An 18,932-nucleotide genomic window follows, 5' to 3' on the forward strand; every position below is an offset into this window, starting at 1 on the left:
GAATGATTAGTGTTGAATGTGATCGATATCATAAGGTTCCCCTGTTATTATTTTACGTATGAAAGTTTTCTTTGTAGAGAATATATACATATATATATATGTCAATGATGCTTCTAGTATTGCCATTTAATTTAAATGGAATGAAGAGGAAGGAAATATTCAAATGGCATTCAGTATCAATCCATCCCCCAACTTTATATTTCTTTTTGGTTAATTTTTCAACTTTGAAAAGCTGCATAATTCCTCCCCTCCACATTAAAGTGAATTAAGAGAGGAAAAGCGAATATCTGTTGTGACATTTATCAGAAAGAATAAAATATATACATATCTGCTTCCAAGGGAATATCTGAGGCCTAATTCTACCACTCTAAATTAAGAGCACGCAAGTCCAGGAAAGCTTAAAGAAAAGAAACATGTAGTTAAAGAATATCAAAGGAACTCATACTCAGAGAGATGAATGCGAATCTTCTTTTACTACCTACAGCTTTACTTAAGTGGACGGGAAGGCCGCAAGATTCTCACCACCTCAATTTTTTACAAGGGCCAGCAGTTTTCCAGGTTGAGAAAGTTCAGCTTTGGCTTATGGTACCAGTATCCTGTCGAACGTGATGACAACTTAGTCAGAATTAGAGTTCAGGCATAGTATGAATAGTTGAATATGGTTGATGGGGAAGCTGGAGAATTGGCGTTGCTCATTTGATTTCAGGATTTCAACTAAAACCATGGGAATTAATACATCAAACGACTACGTGAAGGCAGAAGAAATCCTTTTACTTGAAAGCTAAAGGAATCCAATTCTTGTGGGAAGAAAGGGCGGGGGAAATTGCAATGATGGATAGTTGTTCACTTTCTATAGTAAGGCTTCTGGTACAAGACTCCAACCCTCGCCTTTTCTGTAGATTCTTCTCTTTTTGCTTTCATTTCTCTTCTTCAAATCAAACACACATCGTTAAATTCTTTCCCACCATCTCTCTCTCTCTCTTCTCGCTTTATGTGTTTTTTCAGTCCTTCTCTGCCTCACTGTGAGTTTACTGCAAACATTCTTCTGACACATATCAAAATATTCTTTGCCCTATCTGAATATGTATATACTTTGTGTTAGCTGGGCAGAACTAGTACGTTGTTTTTTAGTTCATGATAAATGGCTCCTGGGAATAAATGTCTTTCAGATTGATAGAAATTTTACTCACAATACTTATGAAAGGAAATTATGGAATCATCGACCCTCGATTACTGTAATAGTGACATCATTGGAGGAACCCGTCATTGTCTGGCTCTGCGAGGAGGAATGCGGTGGAGGATTGCGACCCAGCTTCTCTGTAAATGCAGGTTGTTCTGGGAGAGGCAGATCTGCAATTTTCTTACCAAGCATTGACAGAACATTTGATATAGTTGGTCTGTTAATAGGAAATTCTTGCACGCACAGTAGTCCAATGTGTGTGCACCGAATTATCTCAGCCAGGAGCTCTGGACTCGATATTCTTTCATCTATTAAGACCTCAAAATTGCCTTCATTCCATACTTTCCATGCCAGGGGAAAATGAATAGCTTATTAGGAACTCCAGTTGTATCAGAAAAGAGAGGAATATATATATATATATATATATATGTATGTATATTTGACGTGAAAGTTTACATATTCCAGAAGGCTCAAAGCTATCTCATCGTTGTAGAAGCTCGTATTCCTTCTCCCGCTTATTATCTCTAACACTAAAACTCCGAAGCTGAAGACATCAGATTTTTCCGAAAATCTCCCTCCCATTGCATATTCAGGGGCCATGTACCCACTGCAACAAATATAATGTCAGCTGAATCAGTAAGCTGCAAATCACAGTACTAATCATCCAATCAGAGGTAATAGCTAATTAAGTGAGTCACTTACTATGTTCCGACCACTCTAGCAGTGTTTGCCTGATCTTCTCTTCCTCCAAATATTCTGGCCATGCCAAAGTCGGAAATCTTTGGATTCCAGTTCTCGTCTAGCAGCACATTGCTTGGCTTTAGGTCTCTGTGGATTATCCTCAACCGCAAGTCCCTGTGGAGATAAAGGAGGCCGCGGCCAATACCTTCCATTATATTGAAACGTTTGCTCCAATCTAGAATCCTTTGAGATGGATCTGTCAATCATATTTTTTACAGAAATAAAAACATCAAGAGATAGAGTAAGAATGCAGACTTCATCGTTTTGTATTATATGTAATGTTTCCACATTGGTTGAATAACTGCAGAAATTAAAGTTAGACTGACCAAAGAGGAAGAAATCCAGGCTTCCGTTAGCCATGAATTCATATATCAGCATCTTTTCTGCTTTTTTGACACAGCAGCCTAACAAACTGACAAGATTTCTGTGGTGGAGTTTGGAAATCACAACCACTTCATTCATGAATTCCTTCAACCCTTGTCCAGATGCTCTTGAAAGCCTTTTCACAGCAATTTCTTTCCCATTTGCCAACTTTCCCTGTATATAAACAAGCACCATCCAGTGCACAATCATAAATAACATATTTGACATGGGTGAAGAATTGAAAAGAAGAAGAAATTACCTTATACACGGTCCAAAACCACCCTTCCCTAGTAGATTAGCCTCGTCAAATTGGTCTGTAGCATTTGCAAGCACCTGAAAGCTGCACAATGGTAATTCATCAAGACTGACTTCATCTATATCATCTATTAGCACGATCTCGCTTGAATCTGATGGATATGCTCTCCCTGTATTTCATGTTTGCTTTGTCTTTTAGCTCCTGATTCACAAAATAACCAGCATACAATGAATGATTCCACTGGTTCGATTGCTAGTTAGTACAAAATACAACTCCACATAAAGAGGATTCCCATATTGGTTTCAGATCCTCTGCCCAAGATTACCTATTTTCTTAGTCCTCCACATCCTAAAGACAAATATGCAAATGGACAAGGCAACGGATCCAGTGATCACCGGGATTATGATTATCAGCTTTAGGTCCCTCTTGTCATCTAACACAAAATGAAACATAAGTCTTCTTTAATGTAGAAATCAAGATATAAATTCTAACAACTAATACAGTTAACATAAATTTCGTAAATGTGACATTTCATGAACAGGAAGAGTGATCACAACAATTAGTCCTCTCATATATTGCTAAAAACATACAAAATAAACAAATTAGTTGAAATATGTAATAATTATGTACCAAGCACTGAATATGCAACGCGAACATAAAGATCTGAGCCACCACTGGGGAACTGCCGAACATCAATCAAGCTATCCCTCCATAACACGCAACCGATACCAGGATCATGTGAATAGGCTATGCAGGAACAGTTGTTCAAGCACAGACCTTCACAATCATCTTTAATACCTGGTAACACCTGAATAAAATCAGGCACCTTAACATTTGTTAGCTTAGAAAATATGTCTTCCCTGCTCTTATCACTCGAATTACTGCTTCTGTCGCACTGCAGTGTTCTCCTTCTTTCACATCCATGGTTCCAGTTCCCTTTGTCCCATTCCTGCTTGTTCACTGGTTCATACCCTTTTAGACAACTACACATTGGTGAATTCCTCAGATTACAGCTTCCAAAACGCCCACAAACATTGTAAAAATCACAAGCATCGATTGGGGCCACCCACGTGACGTTCCAATCCCTTTTAGCCACATCCCACATTGTTTGCACGAAACTTCCATTCGGCTTCAGAATGATTTTCATCAAGAGATCACCGTAATAATCTCTAGTAAACACAACAGTGCCATCGTTTTGCCTAGTCACTGTGTAGCCATCAAAATAGACAGCATACATATCTGTGACTCCTGTAAAAATTAGACCATTCCACGGCCCACTTCTCCAGTGCGGCCGACTCCCATTCCATATGAAGATTTGAGGGATGCTCAAAGCCTGGGGTCCAGCAGTAAAACTTCCAAAATCAGGATCCTCCAGAGTTCGCCATGATGTTATTACTGCCCTCTCTCCTGTATTTACATTGTCAGTTATTTTCATGGTTGGCAGGAAATCGTCCCCAGGATGCCTAAAACTCTCCCACAGCAAGCGTCCGTTTGAGTTGTCTCGCAAGACAAGATTTCCAGAATCCAGGAGTTGAGCGCTCGTATTCCTTGAAGAATTAGTGACATGTGATGACCAAAGAATCTCCTTTTGTTGACTCATAAGCACAAGATTGCCCCTTGACACATTTCCAGCATGCAACAAATTGCTGACTTGTGTACCAAAGTTTTGCCTGCTCCAGCTTTTATCTCTGGTTTCCAAGTTCGGCTTGGTGACACTTCGCCGCTGTTGGAGTTCTTGGGTGCTGTTCAATGTGATCATACACTTGGGAGGGTGCAAAGCAAGTGCAGGCTGTTATTTATGTTTTCCTGCTTGTTACTCTTTTTGGTTTGTTAGCTGATCTGAGCTAGCAACCATAGCTGCACGCTCTATTTCTCTTTCCCGCATTTATATGTATTCTGCTGTTCAGCACAACTGTTAACAGCGTATGAGAAATAATTTCCACAGAGAACAGAGTATGGCTTCTTCTCTCTTTCGTGATATCACAGAGAAAAGCAGTCTCCGTGTTAAAAAACCAAAATTCGGCTACATCTTCTGTGACATGGATGGTAAGATACTACAAGGGGTGATGGTTTAGTATTTTCCTTCTTTTCTTTTGACGTATACACACATATGCCACTTAATCCTTGTTTGATAGTGATGCTTCTGTCATTGGCTCGCTCTATGATGGACTCGTCTAGCTGCAATAGATATTCTGAAGATGGTAACTTGACTGGCAAAGAAGGCACTATTTCATAGTTTCTTCCTGGATTTTGCGTACAAGTCTCGCTTCTCAGACATATGTTCTTTTCAGCAAATGAGATTTATGGCTTCATTTTAATGGAACTTTCTTTTCAAAAATAGAATAGTCATTCGTCTTCCGTCGAAGAGTGAATTCCTGCCATTCTATCTCTTCCTGGTTCTACCAATCTCTTCCTCATTCTTTTGGCTGCAACCCATAATAGATTATTGCAGAGATATAAAAAGACAAGACAGAGGCTGGTGAATGAGAGGTCCAATGGGTAGATCCATGTTTGAAGTGTATTCAAGGTTATTAGTTGTTTGTCGTGCTTATGCATGTAAATGAAATGCTTAAATTAATTGCTTTGAACTACAAATTGTGTAATATTTCTGTATTAAACTATGAATTCAAGGGATTGCTTTATTTGGTTCCGTACTTGCTTAATAAGTTGAGCTATGCCATAATAATTACATGAACCCTCATTGATGTGGTGAACTCAACCATAATGAGATCAACTACACTTGGATAGTGCAACACTATCTTTTACTTGTTTCTTGCAATTACTACTTGGTGCAATTACTTGTTTCTAATACTTTTGTACGAGGTGTTGCGTCACATTAAAAATTGAAGGAATTGCAATAGGTAATTTTAATATAAAATAGAAAGAGGAACTTGATCCTCAAGTCTAAACAAAGGCTTTTTACACTGAAGACCAAAAGTACTACAAACAAAGTATTCTTATTTACAATAGGCCAAATTTGTTCTAAAGATGATGGATGTCGATGTCCCGAAAAAGAAACTGCAAAGCTCTTGTGTGTGTCATGAAAGCTAGTGTGTCATTGTGAAGGACGCCGATGACTGTATCATTTGGCTAACACTTGTCGGGATCATCTTCACTAGCATTAACCTGCACATAATTAACAGTATTAGTATCATTTCAAGATATGAAAAAAGAACAAAATACATAACGTATAGCATGCAATCTATCTATACTCGTCTATTACGGTTGACTCTAGAGTTTGTATTTGGTTTCTCAATTATGTGCTTACCTAAATAACATCATCTCGTTAAAAACTATGGGGGAATTTAAAGATTGAAGTAGGAGATTCAAACACTCAATTGTTTCGCATTTGACCGCTAAAAAGAATATGCTTCTTGACACTATCTAGAACCACATGATAACCTAATGTATCCATCTCTTCCTCTCTACCATTTTTCTAACCAAAGTCGCAACCTTTGTCCCTATCTAGTTATCTCCACCGATTTTTTCCCATATTTTAAAATTCATGAAAGGGTGAAACCATTGCGTTTTTTCTTTGTACACTTCAAATCCAAAAATGTGTGTGATTTCTATGAAACCTTCACATTCTCAACATTCTAACTTGGAAATAATGGGATTATGAATTTTGAGGCCAGTTTAAAATGTGAAGAATGCAAGGTAGTTCGGAGTTGACGCCCAAAGGGGAGATAATCCTCCACCGTTTTTGTTAATTTATTCCAAATTATTCATTATGTTAGGTTTTATCCAATTTGCTTTTTCAAAACTTTTTGATTGTCATACATTTAAAACTTTTGTACAAATTGTACAGAAACACCATATTTGTCCATATCGACATCCAAAATTTGCAGGTGTATCATAGTAAAGTTTGTTGAAAAATCACTATTACGCAACCACAAATTAGTTTATTTTTGAACTTTAGAAATAAAATATCATACACTACACGGTAAAACGGTTGTCTAGATGCCAATCTCATTGTTTATTTTTGTATTACTTGTACACCTATCATCTTAAAAGATTTGTTACCACATCTTGGCGAGTAGCAATATAGTTAATGCATGTATTTCTTTAAGTATTATCAATTCAATTATTTATCACAACAACAAAGTTAATTATACATTTTTTTTTAAGTCCAAAAAAAAAATTATCCATTTGTTCAAAAGTAATAAACCAAATGCACTTCAAACTTCAAAGTGTTTCCAAGAATACAAAAACTTCTTTAAATGACATTAAAAATCAATTAATGATTTTCTTTGAAAATAAAAATATTTGACTTTTTTAGGCACTTATCCACAAAATATTCATACTTTGTAAAGTTTATCTTTAGAGAATTTAGTGCATTTCATACTGATTTTGAAAACATGAGTTGATAACGAAAAGCACTTGACAAGAGAAAACAAATCTTAGTAAAAGAATAAAAAAGAAAACAAAGTTTTTAGAAATATACCATGGTTGATTACTAAATAAAACTAAAAGAAATTCTCATATCTAGTATTAATTTGTTAATTAAAAAACATTTATCAAATGTTTGAGATTACGTATATTTACAAAATTCACAAAATCTTCTTAAAAAGATTTAATTGGCATCTAGACAACCACTCTACACTTTAGCATAGTATTTAATTTCCCAAAGTCCACAAAATAAAATAACTCATAGTTGGATAATATAGATTTTTCGATATTTTTCTAGATACACCTGCAAACATAAGATGTTAACATGAACCAACATGATTTCTGTAAATTCATACAATAATTTTAAATATATAACAACAAAAAATTTCAAAACAAGCTCATGAATAATACCCAACACGACGAATTAACCAAGAATAAATTTACACAAAAAGGGGAGATTTGTTCTCCAATTTAGGTCTCAACTCTATACTTGCACCATTCACATTTCAACAGCCTCAAACATTCCCAATCCTATTCTTTCCGAGTCAAAATGATGGTCACGTGAGTTTTTCAAAGAAATCAGCGCACAAAATTTGGATTTGAAGTTTACAAAGCATAAATTTAATGGTTTCAGCCTCCTTAATTTCAAAATATGGGAGAAAAGTCGGCAAGGAAGAACTAATAAGGACATTGGTTTCTTTTCGGTTAGAAATTTGACGAGAGGAATATGAAGATACATAAGTTAACATTAGGTTCTAAAATATCATCAAAAAACATACTTTTAGCGGCCAAAATGTGTCAATTGAGTGTTGAAATCCTACTCAACCCTTTTGATTCCCACACAATTTTTAACAATATGAAGTTTTTCGGTAACACAAAATTGGCAAAATCAAATCCAACCTCTAGCGCCTTCAACCTTTAATAAACGAGTACACATAACCTATAATACTATTAATATGCTACATGTGTTAGGCCACCATTTTTAATTGCATAATGCATACTTTTGGAATTTTCTAATGATTACTCATCATATGTATCTGATGCTTTCTGTGACTTGAAACATGCAAGACAATTCACAATTTTAATAGCACTAGCAAGACATAGACAATGACAATATTGCTAAGAATAAGCTTGCAAACAAAATAATTGCTAATAAATAATATGACATCTCTATTCAATCAGCCCTTTCTCCTTGTACTTTGCATTAAGGCAGAACTACGAATAAACCAAGACATAGAAGAAAACAACATAAATACATGTGGCAATCTCCAATTCAAAGGCATAACATGCAACAGATATTGCATAACCAAGATACCTTCCAAGATGAGTTGAGAAGATATATTCTGTGTTGGCCCAACAGTTGGGCGAGTATCAATTGATTTAAGAAATTTAATCCCATTTCAACCAGAAATTTTAAGTTGAGATCAAATTGGAGTCGCAAAAAGCTTATGCCTGGCACTTAAAAATTTCAGTAATTAACATATATGCATTATGACAGGAGATGGGAGAAATTGACTGGTAATAAAGATAACAGTAGTTAAAACAAAGTAGTAACTTACTGCTCCTAAAGTAGTAGACTCCCAGTTGCCAATCAAAGCCAAAACTTTTTCAAACCAAAGTGCTAGCAAAGGAAGTATCAGTAGCAGCAAATTGCAGAAAACTTACCAATTCAAGGCCAATAGTCTGATGGTTTGCAGTCTCAAGTTTGGTTACCACTATCAACCACCAAATGGGCATCCACTGTGAAAGCATGCAATGTTATTAAATTCCATTACAAGAAGGGAAAGACCACCAAATCAAACCCAAAAAGACAAAAGAAAGACGAGATAAGCATATGGCTAGGCAAAATGATAGAAGGAATAAAATCAGAAAACATCTCACAATATTCTTGTGTTAAATATATTAGAAACTGAAGATTTTTAATTTTTCAATGCATGCATAAATCCTCTTGAATTTTGAGCAAGTCCGGATTGAACAAATTTGTGATACAATGGCATACTTGTGTGAATTCATGCTTCTTGAAGTAATTATAAAATAACCCTTGCAAAAGCAAAGTACCTTTTTAGGTAATAAAACAAGAAAACCCATGTAGCAGTTGAATATCATGAACCTTGAAACAATTAGCCGAAACTTTCCAACGAAAAATCAAGAATATACAAGAAACTGTGTAATTTAAGTCGGTGATCTTTGAGTTGATACCTTAACAAATAATTGACCGAGGCCAGATGGCGGCGGTCGCAGAAAACGGCGGAGGTGGCTGCCTAAGAGGACGACTGCCTCATCTTTCTGCTGTTCCAACAGCGGCTTCAATTCCCCAGTGAAGTTCCCGCTTTCTTCATTTGGAGCCAAATCTTCTCTGGAATCCGCACCAATACTGGAACTGTCCGGGCTTAGATACTTGATTTTCTGGTTGAACTCTGAATTGCATCTCCCAAATGCTTTCTGGGATGATTCTGGAAATACATCATGCCCAGCGGATGAATCCCTGTGGCAGAAGCTGCCAAATCCTTGAATCCCTCTTGAAACTTTCCGGGCCCTGTCCCTTTCTTCTTTCAGATCAGGGCCTTTCTCCAGCAGCTTCAATATTCTTTCACGTTTATTCCTCACAATCAGTCCCCAGTTGAATTTGCAAAAACAAAAGGAAAATTACGGGGCAATTGTGTTACCCCCTAGGAAAACCTTAATAGCACAAAATCTCCGTGAGCAAAGAAAACTACAATGCGAACCCCTGAATTTTTAAAAAAACAGCAAACTACCTCCTGTATCAGAGAGTCGGTTGAAAGTGGCGGTTGGAGGAGTTTAGCAGTTTTGATCTTCTCCTTGAAGAAGAAAGAATGTTGAGAGTGCCGGTTGGGGAAGGAGATGGGCGGCTGCTGAGAATGTAAACCAAAAGGGTAGTTTGCTCCTCAGTTTTCGTATTAAGTGGTGTAATACACAGTGGGCAAATGATAACAAATCTCCAACGGTAACATTTCTATCTTTTTTTTTTTTTTTCAATTTAGAATGGTTACAAAAATTAGCCTCCAACGGTAACATTTGCTTGGAAATTCAAATTAAAAATAAAATTGAGTGATTTCTTTCTTTATTTTATTCAGTATTTATCAAAAAATATATTGAATATACATACTTTTATATAATAAAAAAATAAAAGATAGAAAAAATAATATTAATTATATTCTTTTATAAATATTAACATTTTTTATTCTTTATTTAAAATTTTTTATAAGACTATATTGATTAGATACTACATAATATTATCAAAATAGATATTGAATATACATACTTTTATATACTTAAAGAAACAATAAAGAAAATGATATTAATTAGAATTTTTTGTACAAATATTAATACTTTTTATTGTTTATCTAAAAAAACTTGTTAGATAATATTAATTAGATTATTTTTTATAAATTTAATATTTTAAATTCTTTATCCAAAAAGTTGTTAGATAATATTGCTAAGATCGTTTTTTGATGAAATATAATAGTTTTTTATTTTTATTTAAAAAATATATTATATTCCATTTGGTATAATAAAGCTCATTCAGGTTGTTCATATGTACGGATAAGTAGCGCTTAAGTAGATAGTCTCAATGATTTTATTTTATTATATATAGATTGAAAAAAAAGAAAGATCTTTATTATATATAGCATGTTCCCCTTGTAAATATTCTTTGCCCTATCTGAATATGTATATACTTTGTGTTAGCTGGGCAGAACTAGTACGTTGTTTTTTAGTTCATGATAAATGGCTCCTTGGAATAAATGTCTTTCAGATTGATAGAAATTTTACTCACAATACTTATGAAAGGAAATTATGGAATCATCGACCCTCGATTACTGTAATAGTGACATCATTGGAGGAACCCGTCATTGTCTGGCTCTGCGAGGAGGAATGCGGTGGAGGATTGCGACCCAGCTTCTGTGTAAATGCAGGTTGTTCTGGGAGAGGCAGATCTGCGATTTCCTTACCAAGCATTGACAGAACATTTGATATAGTTGGTCTGTTAATAGGAAATTCTTGCACGCACAGTAGTCCAATGTGTGTGCACCGAATGATCTCAGCCAGGAGCTCTGGACTCGATACTCTTTCATCTATTAAGACCTCAAAATTGCCTTCATTGCATACTTTCCATGCCTGGGGAAAATGAATAGCTTATTAGGAACTCCAGTTGTATCAGAAAAGAGAAGAATATATATATATATATATATATATATATATGTATGTATATTTGACGTGAAAGTATACATATTCCAGAAGGCTCAAAGCCATCTCATCGTTGTAGAAGCTCGTATTCCTTCTCCCGCTTATTATCTCTAACACTAAAACTCCGAAGCTGAAGACATCAGATTTTTCCGAAAATCTCCCTCCCATTGCATATTCAGGGGCCATGTACCCACTGCAACAAATATAATGTCAGCTAAATCAGTAAGCTGCAAATCACAGTACTAATCATCCAATCAGAGGTAATAGATTATTAAGTGAGTCACTTACTATGTTCCGACCACTCTAGCAGTGTTTGCCTGATCTTCTATTCCTCCAAATATTCTGGCCATGCCAAAGTCGGAAATCTTTGGATTCCAGTTCTCGTCTAGCAGCACATTGCTTGGCTTTAGGTCTCTGTGGATTATCCTCAACCGCGAGTCCCTGTGGAGATAAAGGAGGCCGCGGCCAATACCTTCCATTATATTGAAACGTTTGTTCCAATCTAGAATCCTTTGAGATGGATCTGTCAATCATATTTTTTACAGAAATAAAAACATCAGGAGATAGAGTAAGAATGCAGACTTCATCGTTTTGTATTATATGTAATGTTCCCACATTGGTTGAATAACTGCAGAAATTAAAGTTGGACTGACCAAAGAGGAAGAAATCCAGGCTTCCGTTAGCCATGAATTCATATATCAGCATCTTTTCTTCTTTTTCGACACAGCAGCCTAACAAACTGACAAGATTTCTGTGTTGGAGTTTGGAAATCACAACCACTTCATTCATGAATTCCTTTAACCCTTGTCCAGATGCTCTTGAAAGCCTTTTCACAGCAATTTCTTTCCCATTTGCCAACTTTCCCTGTATATAAACAAGCACCATCCAGTGCACAATCATAAATAACATATTTGACATGGGTAAAGAATTGAAAAGAAGAAGAAATTACCTTATACACGGGTCCAAAACCACCCTTCCCTAGTAGATTAGCCTCGTCAAATTGGTCTGTAGCATTTGCAAGCACCTGAAAGCTGTACAATGGTAATTCATCAAGACTGACTTCATCTATATCATCTATTAGCACGATCTCGCTTGAATCTGATGGATATGCTCTCCCTGCTATTTCATGTTTGCTTTGTCTTTTAGCTCCTGATTCACAAAATAACCAGCATAAAATGAATGATTCCACTGGTTCGATTGCTAATTAGTACTAAATACAACTCCACATAAAGAGGATTCCCATATTGGTTTCAGATCCTCTGCCCAAGATTACCTATTTTCTTAGTCCTCCACATCCTAAAAACAAATATGCAAATGGACAAGGCAACGGATCCAGTGATCACCGGGATTATGATTATCAGCTTTAGGTCCCTCTTGTCATCTAACACAAAATGAAACATGAGTCTTTTTTAATGTAGAAATCAAGATATAAATTCCAACAACTAATACAGTTAACATAAATTTCGTAAATGTGACATTTCATGAACAGGAAGAGTGATCACAACAATTAGTCCTCTCATATATTGCTAAAAACATACAAAATAAACAAATTAGTTGAAATATGTAATAATTACGTACCAAGCACTGAATATGCAACGCGAACATAAAGATCTGAGCCACCACTGGGGAACTGCCGAACATCAATCAAGCTATCCCTCCATAACATGCAACCAATACCAGGATCATGTGAATAGGCTATGCAGGAACAGTTGTTCAAGCACAGACCTTCACAATCATCTTTAATACCTGGTAACACCTGAATAAAATCAGGCACCTTAACATTTGTTAGCTTAGAAAATCTGTCTTCCCTGCTCTTATCACTCGAATTACTGCTTCTGTCGCACTGCAGTGTTCTCCTTCTTTCACATCCATGGTTCCAGTTCCCTTTGTCCCATTCCTGCTTGTTCACTGGTTCATACCCTTTTAGACAACTACACATTGGTGAATTCCTCAGATTACAGCTTCCAAAACGCCCACAAACATTGTAAAAATCACAAGCATCGATTGGGGCCACCCACGTGACGTTCCAATCCCTTTTAGCCACATCCCACATTGTTTGCACGAAACTTCCATTCGGCTTCAGAATGATTTTCATCAAGAGATCACCGTAATAATCTCTAGTAAACACAACAGTGCCATCGTTTTGCCTAGTCACCGTGTAGCCATCAAGATAGACAGCATACATATCTGTGACTCCTGTAAAAATTAGACCATTCCAAGGCCCACTTCTCCAGTGCGGCCGACTCCCATTCCATATGAAGATTTGAGGGATTGTCAAAGCCTGGAGTCCAGCAGTAAAACTTCCAAAATCAGGATCCTCCAGAGTTCGCCATGATGTTATTACTGCCCTCTCTCCTGTATTTACATTGTCAGTTATTTTCATGGTTGGCAGGAAAGCGTCCCCAGGATGCCTAAAACTCTCCCACAGCAAGCGTCCGTTTGAGTTGTCTCGCAAGACAAGATTTCCAGAATCCAGGAGTTGAGCGCTCGTATTCCTTGAAGAATTAGTGACATTTGATGACCAAAGAATCTCCTTTTGTTGACTCATAAGCACAAGATTGCCGTCTGCAGATACTGTTATCGTTCCAGAAGAATCATTAACGAGAGGTTTGTCCCTATTGGCTACCCATACAATGGATGTCTGAGAAACATCATTCCAGATGCCCATATACCGGTTAGTAGTATTTCCAGGGCTGAAGAATCCCAGTCTGTAGACCTTCCCGCTTGACACTATGGTATCAGGATCTTCAATTATCAGACTCCCTGTAATGGTGTCTGTTTCTAAGCAAGAACCCAAACATGGGATCAAGAGTATTACAAGAAGGGATTCAAGAAAAGGCTTCAAGCAAAAGTTTCTGGTTGCCGGGAGCGCCATCTTGGTTGTCTGCATGCTATACTGTGCTAATGTTAAAAAGATAGATTCAAGAAGCTAATAATGCCAGAAAGGTCATGGCATTTTCTTTCTTCTTTGATACTTCTGAATCAGGGCTTGAGAATTGACCATTGCTCAGTTCTCCAGTGAAATACTTTGAACAGTATAGGTTTCATCAAATTGCAAGTGTAAATAACTTACAGAAAACTACTTCTTACTTTTGGTACTAGTGGGTGTATACCCACCTAACACTCATTGCATGTAGCCAGCCGTTTTAGATCTCTAATTTGTCCAAAAGCGCAAGTGTACTCTCTATTGTAAATCCAAATTGCCTATGATTCTCGACTTCTCGTATTTCTTTGTCCAATTTGCATGTATCTGCCCTGCAGAGTGGGACATTGGAGTCACCGAAATTTCACAACATGTCATAATAAAATATAGGCATTTATACATACTTACATCTCAAATGCCATGAAACAAACAGGTCCCCACCTTTTGCGATATATTGATTAGTTTCTGTTACAATAATAAACTGAAGTAGTTTAACTTGAAGTTAATTCACATTACGTCTGCCTAGTGGGGTGAGGGTAATTCAGACCTCTCAGACGGTTAGACGAAGACCAAGGGAACCTTCAACTGAAAGTAATGAGTCAAACCAAACAAAATCGAGCCATGTTGATCTTGTCATTCCAAGTTTCCAACATGCCAACTGCGAACCAATTGTAGGGCTGTCAACGTGGATTTCCAATGGAGGTTTTGGAATCATCACGAATATCTATGTGCTAAGAATTGGAAATTGTGATTGACCCAAAACTACCCACAGAATTGATTTAATTAATTAAATTTCTCTCATTTCCCCCCCTCTAGGTTACATTGTGGAAAGGTAAATACAATCGGATATCCCACATGAAACGGTACCTAAGAAAATTGACCCTGTTCATACCTATTTTTGTGTGTGATTGTCATATGATAAAAGAACAAGTCATTTGATTTACAAGAGGATTTTGACTGGGAATTCTATTGTTATAGGCTCACCGGCCCTCTAGCGCTGTGAGAGTGATTTTATTGGTGCCGCGGGTTTGGGACAAAGAAGATCCAACGGGAGAGCAATTGACTCTATAAGTCAATCCTGGATGCTTGGGCATCGGCATATCAACGATTTCACTGCTCAGCATTGACAGAACAGTTGAGCTTGTGGGCCTATTTACCGGGGATTTTTTGACACAAAGGAGCCCAATGTGGATGCATCTCATGAATTCCTGCCGAAGCTTGAACTCCAGATCCTCTTATCTATCAGATCTAATGCATTGTCTTCATTCCACAATTTCCAGGCCTGAAGAAAAAAGTTAATAACGTTACTATATTCAAGGTTCAAATCTTTTTTTATTTTGCTTCCCCCCCCCCCCCCTAATTATCAGATTCATAATTATTATGCTGATCGAAGAAAGCAAATCTCAAGCAACTTACATATCCCAAAAGGCCTAAAGATAATTCATCATTGTAGAAGCAAGTGTTTCTTTTCCCACTTATGATCTCCAGAACAAGAACTCCAAAACTGAAGACATCCAATTTTCTGAAAATCGGCCCCTCATTGCTCATTCAGCAGTCATGTATCCACTGCAATGCAACATTATTGTTTAGCTAAAAGCCCTCAGATAAAATCTACAAGGACTAATATTGAGTAAATACTGACTATGTTCCCACTACTCTTCCTGTCTTGGCCTGATCTTGGTTGCCTCCAAATTCTTGCCATTCCAAAATCTGAAATCTTAGGAATCCAGTTCTTATCTAGTAATATGTTACTGGGCTTCAAGTCTCGATGAATTTTTCTCAGCCTGGAGTCCCTGTGAAGATACAGGAGGCCTGGACCAATTCCTTTCCTTCAATGATACTGAATCGTTTCTTCCAGTCAAGAACATGCTGTGTTTCATCTGGAATAAAATAAACAATGTATCAAAACGAGAACTCTGTTGCAGCAAAATGTTGGGATATAATGTTAAGAAACAATTTTGCATAGAGTGGAACAGTTAAATGGAGTTAAGTAAAGAGAAGTTGACTGACAAAGAGAAGGACATCTAAGCTTTTATTCTGCAAGTACTCATATATTAACATCTTTTCTCCTTTCTCCACACAGCATCCGAGTAATCTAACAAGATTACAGTGTTGGAGTTTAGAAATAACAAACAGTTCATTCATAACACCTTGTGCAGAAGCTGCTGAAAGCCTCTTTACTGCTACCTCTTTTCCATTTGTCAATGTTCCCTAGCAAGAGAGAGAGGATGACCAAAATAAAGAGCAGATTCAGTGCATAGACCTTCTGATTGAAGAAAGTTCACCTTATAAACAAGACCGAAACCACCCATCCCTAGCTTATTCGCCATGTTAATAACTTTGCTAACATCTCAAAACTGTACAATGGCATTTCTTTTGTGCTAACTTTATCCAGGTGACGGTGAAGCACAATATCACTTGAACCAGACAGACATGTTCCCCATTGTTCATATGCTGAAGTAACATGTTTCCAACTTTCCATCTTCGCTTACACATCCACCAGGATAAAAGAAGGCAAACATAGTACCATATACCTGTATAACGGTTGTGTGGTGCCATTGGGGCTAAAGAATCCCAAGGTGAATCGCTTACCAGAAGAATTTATGGTATCCGAATCTCTAAGCACTAGGGTGGCATTGATGGTGTCCACGTCTAGGTAATCCAATTGTAAGACATGAACATAATGATCAGAAGTTGAAAGAAAGCATTCAGCACACTTCTGCTACTAGTCAAGATTCTACTTAAGTTTGTTTCGGAGATTTGCATGGTGAAAACACAAGATCATTGAATAAATTCATTACTGGTGGCATAAACGGCGATGATGGAGGGTATTTCTTTTGTACAGCACAGACGAAGTCATAAATAAAAAAACATTATCTCAACTCTTTTTTCGGGGGAAGTTTCTGCCAAGGGTCATTGCATGGACTGCTTTTCATTGAATTCTAAATCCCAACGTGCCTTTTCTTATTACAATTGGGGAAACTAATTCCACATTTTTTTGTTTTTTCTTTATATTTTTATTTTCAGTGAAACAAACTTCAAAGTCAAAGTAATATCCTATAGCCATCAGATTGGATTTCCAATTGGTGGTATCCACTTCCATCATTTTCATGCCCTATCCCTACATCTTTCTCTTTCTTTCTTGTCATTCCCACTACACCTTATTAGGATATTCAAATTTGTTATAGAATTTCTAAAAGGAAACTTCTTTTAACTTCCTCATCAAACCCTTAAACAAATCATCGTCGGTTTTTCCCTTGGTAAAGTTCCGGGCTTGACAAAAACGGTTTAAATAGTTCAGTAACATTTATATGATCTGGGCTTCCGGTTTTAGGACAAAGATTTTTTATTATTTTTATCTCGTAAGTTTGTTTCTTGAGGGATGTTCTGAATCCGTTTTTAGTTTAATCTTGTCGAACCTAATGAGCAAAGGAAAGGTTACATACCGAAATTTTAAGAAACCAATATTCAGAAATTCACGAGCTCCATAACCTCCCATAAATGCGAAATCAAAAGAACTCTTACTTTTTGTGAATGGTGGCCCCGGCGTAAAGAATTACCCACGACGCGGCGGCCATGGGACCAATGGAATTGAGTGGCGATCGACGGCGCTGGTTTTAAGTATTCGCATGTCCCCTTTATTCTTTGATTAAATCATCCGGACATCTACATCTATCCGCCGCCGGAAATTTGATTCATCGACAAAACCAGAATTAGATATTGGGCCCCAAAAATATCAAAAAGCTAGATCCAGCCCAAATCCTTACGCTTCACTTAATATTGGACCAACCTGTATCTCTTGAGCATTGTCCAAAACCTGAGAAGAGAATAATCGGGTCAAGTGTCACCACCACATTCAAGAAATTACGAAAATCAGACAACAATTCCATGATATTATTGCATTTTCACATGAAATGGGAGACATCCACCTAACTTATCATAACAAAGATTGGATATTATATGTTATTCTCATCAAATTATTTGTTTCAGTCTAGATAAAGGCATGGGCTGCTGCTGTCTGCCTCGACGTCCCCCAACTGCATATCTATTCACATATTTCCTTGCATACACTATTTTTCTGCCTCTAATTTATGGTACGATATGTAATTCTATTCTATCACAGGTAGAAATCAAATGCTTTATAGTCAGTCAGTCGCGTTTCGATCTCTGTGGAAGATAGAGCTAGGCCCAGATAACCGGGCCCGGTTGGGATAAACAGACGCTTCTGCTGCTGGCAGACTAATGTCGGACATATTTTCAAAGCTGCTATTAAAAAAACAACATAAGAAAACAATTATTGAGTACGTAGGCCCAAATATTGAAGACGGTGTCACATCAAAGGCCCACTCCTCCTGCAAAGGACAAACACCTGATTATACCCTTTCTTTTGTTTTTTCTTCAACTTACTTTGCATCATCTCTAATAGTCGCTCAATAAAAATTGTCCCCGAAATCATCAACGTTTAGACCACTTTCTTAACTAGGAATTTTCAGACAATAATTAACATTGTTCCAAGACTATAATTATTTTAACTGTATACAATATAATGAATATTCTCCAAAGAGTTATGAAGTTTGTTTTGTTATTATGGTAACAAAAGTTGTTACTATAACCAAGTTTTTCTTTTTTCTGGTGATTATATTTCTGAGCATTATTCTAACCCGAAATAGTGGTATCAAGTCCTGTTTGGTAATAGTGATTATGTTGTGCAATCGCTACACAAAGATACGTTTAACAAAGATTCATAAAAACTCATGAAACATTCATTCCCACAATTTAGAGGGAAATAGACGACTTCATTGACTTGAGGAGGAATCTTGTGAAAAACGTTGTTCACATCTATTACAAACTATGCAAATCTTACTACTCAAGTA

General features: G+C 36.8%; 2 protein-coding genes and 1 pseudogene across 15 annotated transcripts; all 3 read right to left on the reverse strand.

Annotated features, from left to right (window-relative positions):
- Positions 1-1,568: 1,568 nt before the first annotated feature.
- LOC148784909 (G-type lectin S-receptor-like serine/threonine-protein kinase At1g11330) lies at positions 1,569-4,418 on the reverse strand (annotated as a pseudogene). Its single transcript, XR_016063381.1, has 6 exons — positions 3,171-4,418; positions 2,856-2,973; positions 2,545-2,738; positions 2,248-2,460; positions 1,883-2,117; positions 1,569-1,787 (listed from the first exon to the last, which is right to left on the reverse strand). The product of XR_016063381.1 is annotated as a G-type lectin S-receptor-like serine/threonine-protein kinase At1g11330 (transcript).
- Positions 4,419-5,383: 965 nt separating this feature from the next.
- Positions 5,384-9,965, reverse strand: LOC148784910 (uncharacterized). Its single transcript, XM_088876541.1, has 5 exons — positions 9,941-9,965; positions 9,686-9,831; positions 9,129-9,506; positions 8,595-8,669; positions 5,384-5,666 (listed from the first exon to the last, which is right to left on the reverse strand). Exons 1-5 carry the CDS (start codon positions 9,963-9,965, stop codon positions 5,631-5,633), a joined length of 660 nt encoding a protein of 219 aa, XP_088732667.1. The 3' UTR covers positions 5,384-5,630.
- On the reverse strand, positions 9,686-18,175 carry LOC105175475 (G-type lectin S-receptor-like serine/threonine-protein kinase At1g11300). 13 transcript variants are annotated; one of them, XM_088876681.1, is made up of 14 exons: positions 17,993-18,170; positions 17,849-17,875; positions 16,209-17,730; positions 15,701-15,938; positions 15,475-15,624; positions 14,467-15,340; positions 12,714-14,390; positions 12,409-12,516; positions 12,085-12,284; positions 11,789-11,999; positions 11,424-11,658; positions 11,178-11,328; positions 10,726-11,066; positions 9,686-9,802 (listed from the first exon to the last, which is right to left on the reverse strand). In XM_088876681.1, exons 7-13 carry the CDS (start codon positions 14,023-14,025, stop codon positions 10,752-10,754), a joined length of 2,532 nt encoding a protein of 843 aa, XP_088732807.1. In that variant the 5' UTR covers positions 14,026-14,390; positions 14,467-15,340; positions 15,475-15,624; positions 15,701-15,938; positions 16,209-17,730; positions 17,849-17,875; positions 17,993-18,170; the 3' UTR covers positions 9,686-9,802; positions 10,726-10,751. The 13 variants fall into 13 exon arrangements, with proteins under 13 accessions (XP_088732807.1, XP_088732814.1, XP_088732816.1 ...); XM_088876688.1 differs by having other exon boundaries at positions 16,209-16,269; positions 17,584-18,170; XM_088876690.1 differs by having other exon boundaries at positions 16,069-16,269; positions 17,584-18,170.
- Between the last annotated feature and the right edge of the window lie 757 nt (positions 18,176-18,932).

This window comes from Sesamum indicum, linkage group LG12 (assembly GCF_026168435.1).
Source record: "Sesamum indicum cultivar Baizhima isolate 11 linkage group LG12, ASM2616843v1, whole genome shotgun sequence".
NCBI classification, from domain to species: Eukaryota; Viridiplantae; Streptophyta; class Magnoliopsida; order Lamiales; family Pedaliaceae; genus Sesamum; species Sesamum indicum.

Bases quoted from the DNA above. Each gene is read 5' to 3' on its own strand.
- LOC148784910 (XM_088876541.1), bottom strand. From the start codon at position 9,965: ATGTTACCGTTGGAGGCTAATTTTT. The intron at 9,832-9,940 runs GTAACCATTCTA...AAAACTGAGGAG, and splicing joins ACCGTTGGAGGCTAATTTTT to CAAACTACCCTTTTGGTTTA. The intron at 5,667-8,594 runs GTAAGTTTTCTG...AATTATGTGCAG, and splicing joins AGACTATTGGCCTTGAATTG to GTTAATGCTAGTGAAGATGA.
- LOC105175475 (XM_088876681.1), bottom strand. From the start codon at position 14,025: ATGCAGACAACCAAGATGGCGCTCCCGGCAACCAGAAACTTTTGCTTG. The intron at 12,000-12,084 runs GTAATTTCTTCT...GTTTATATACAG, and splicing joins GTTTTGGACCCGTGTATAAG to GGAAAGTTGGCAAATGGGAA. The intron at 11,659-11,788 runs GTCAGTCCAACT...TATGATTGACAG, and splicing joins CCTGGATTTCTTCCTCTTTG to ATCCATCTCAAAGGATTCTA.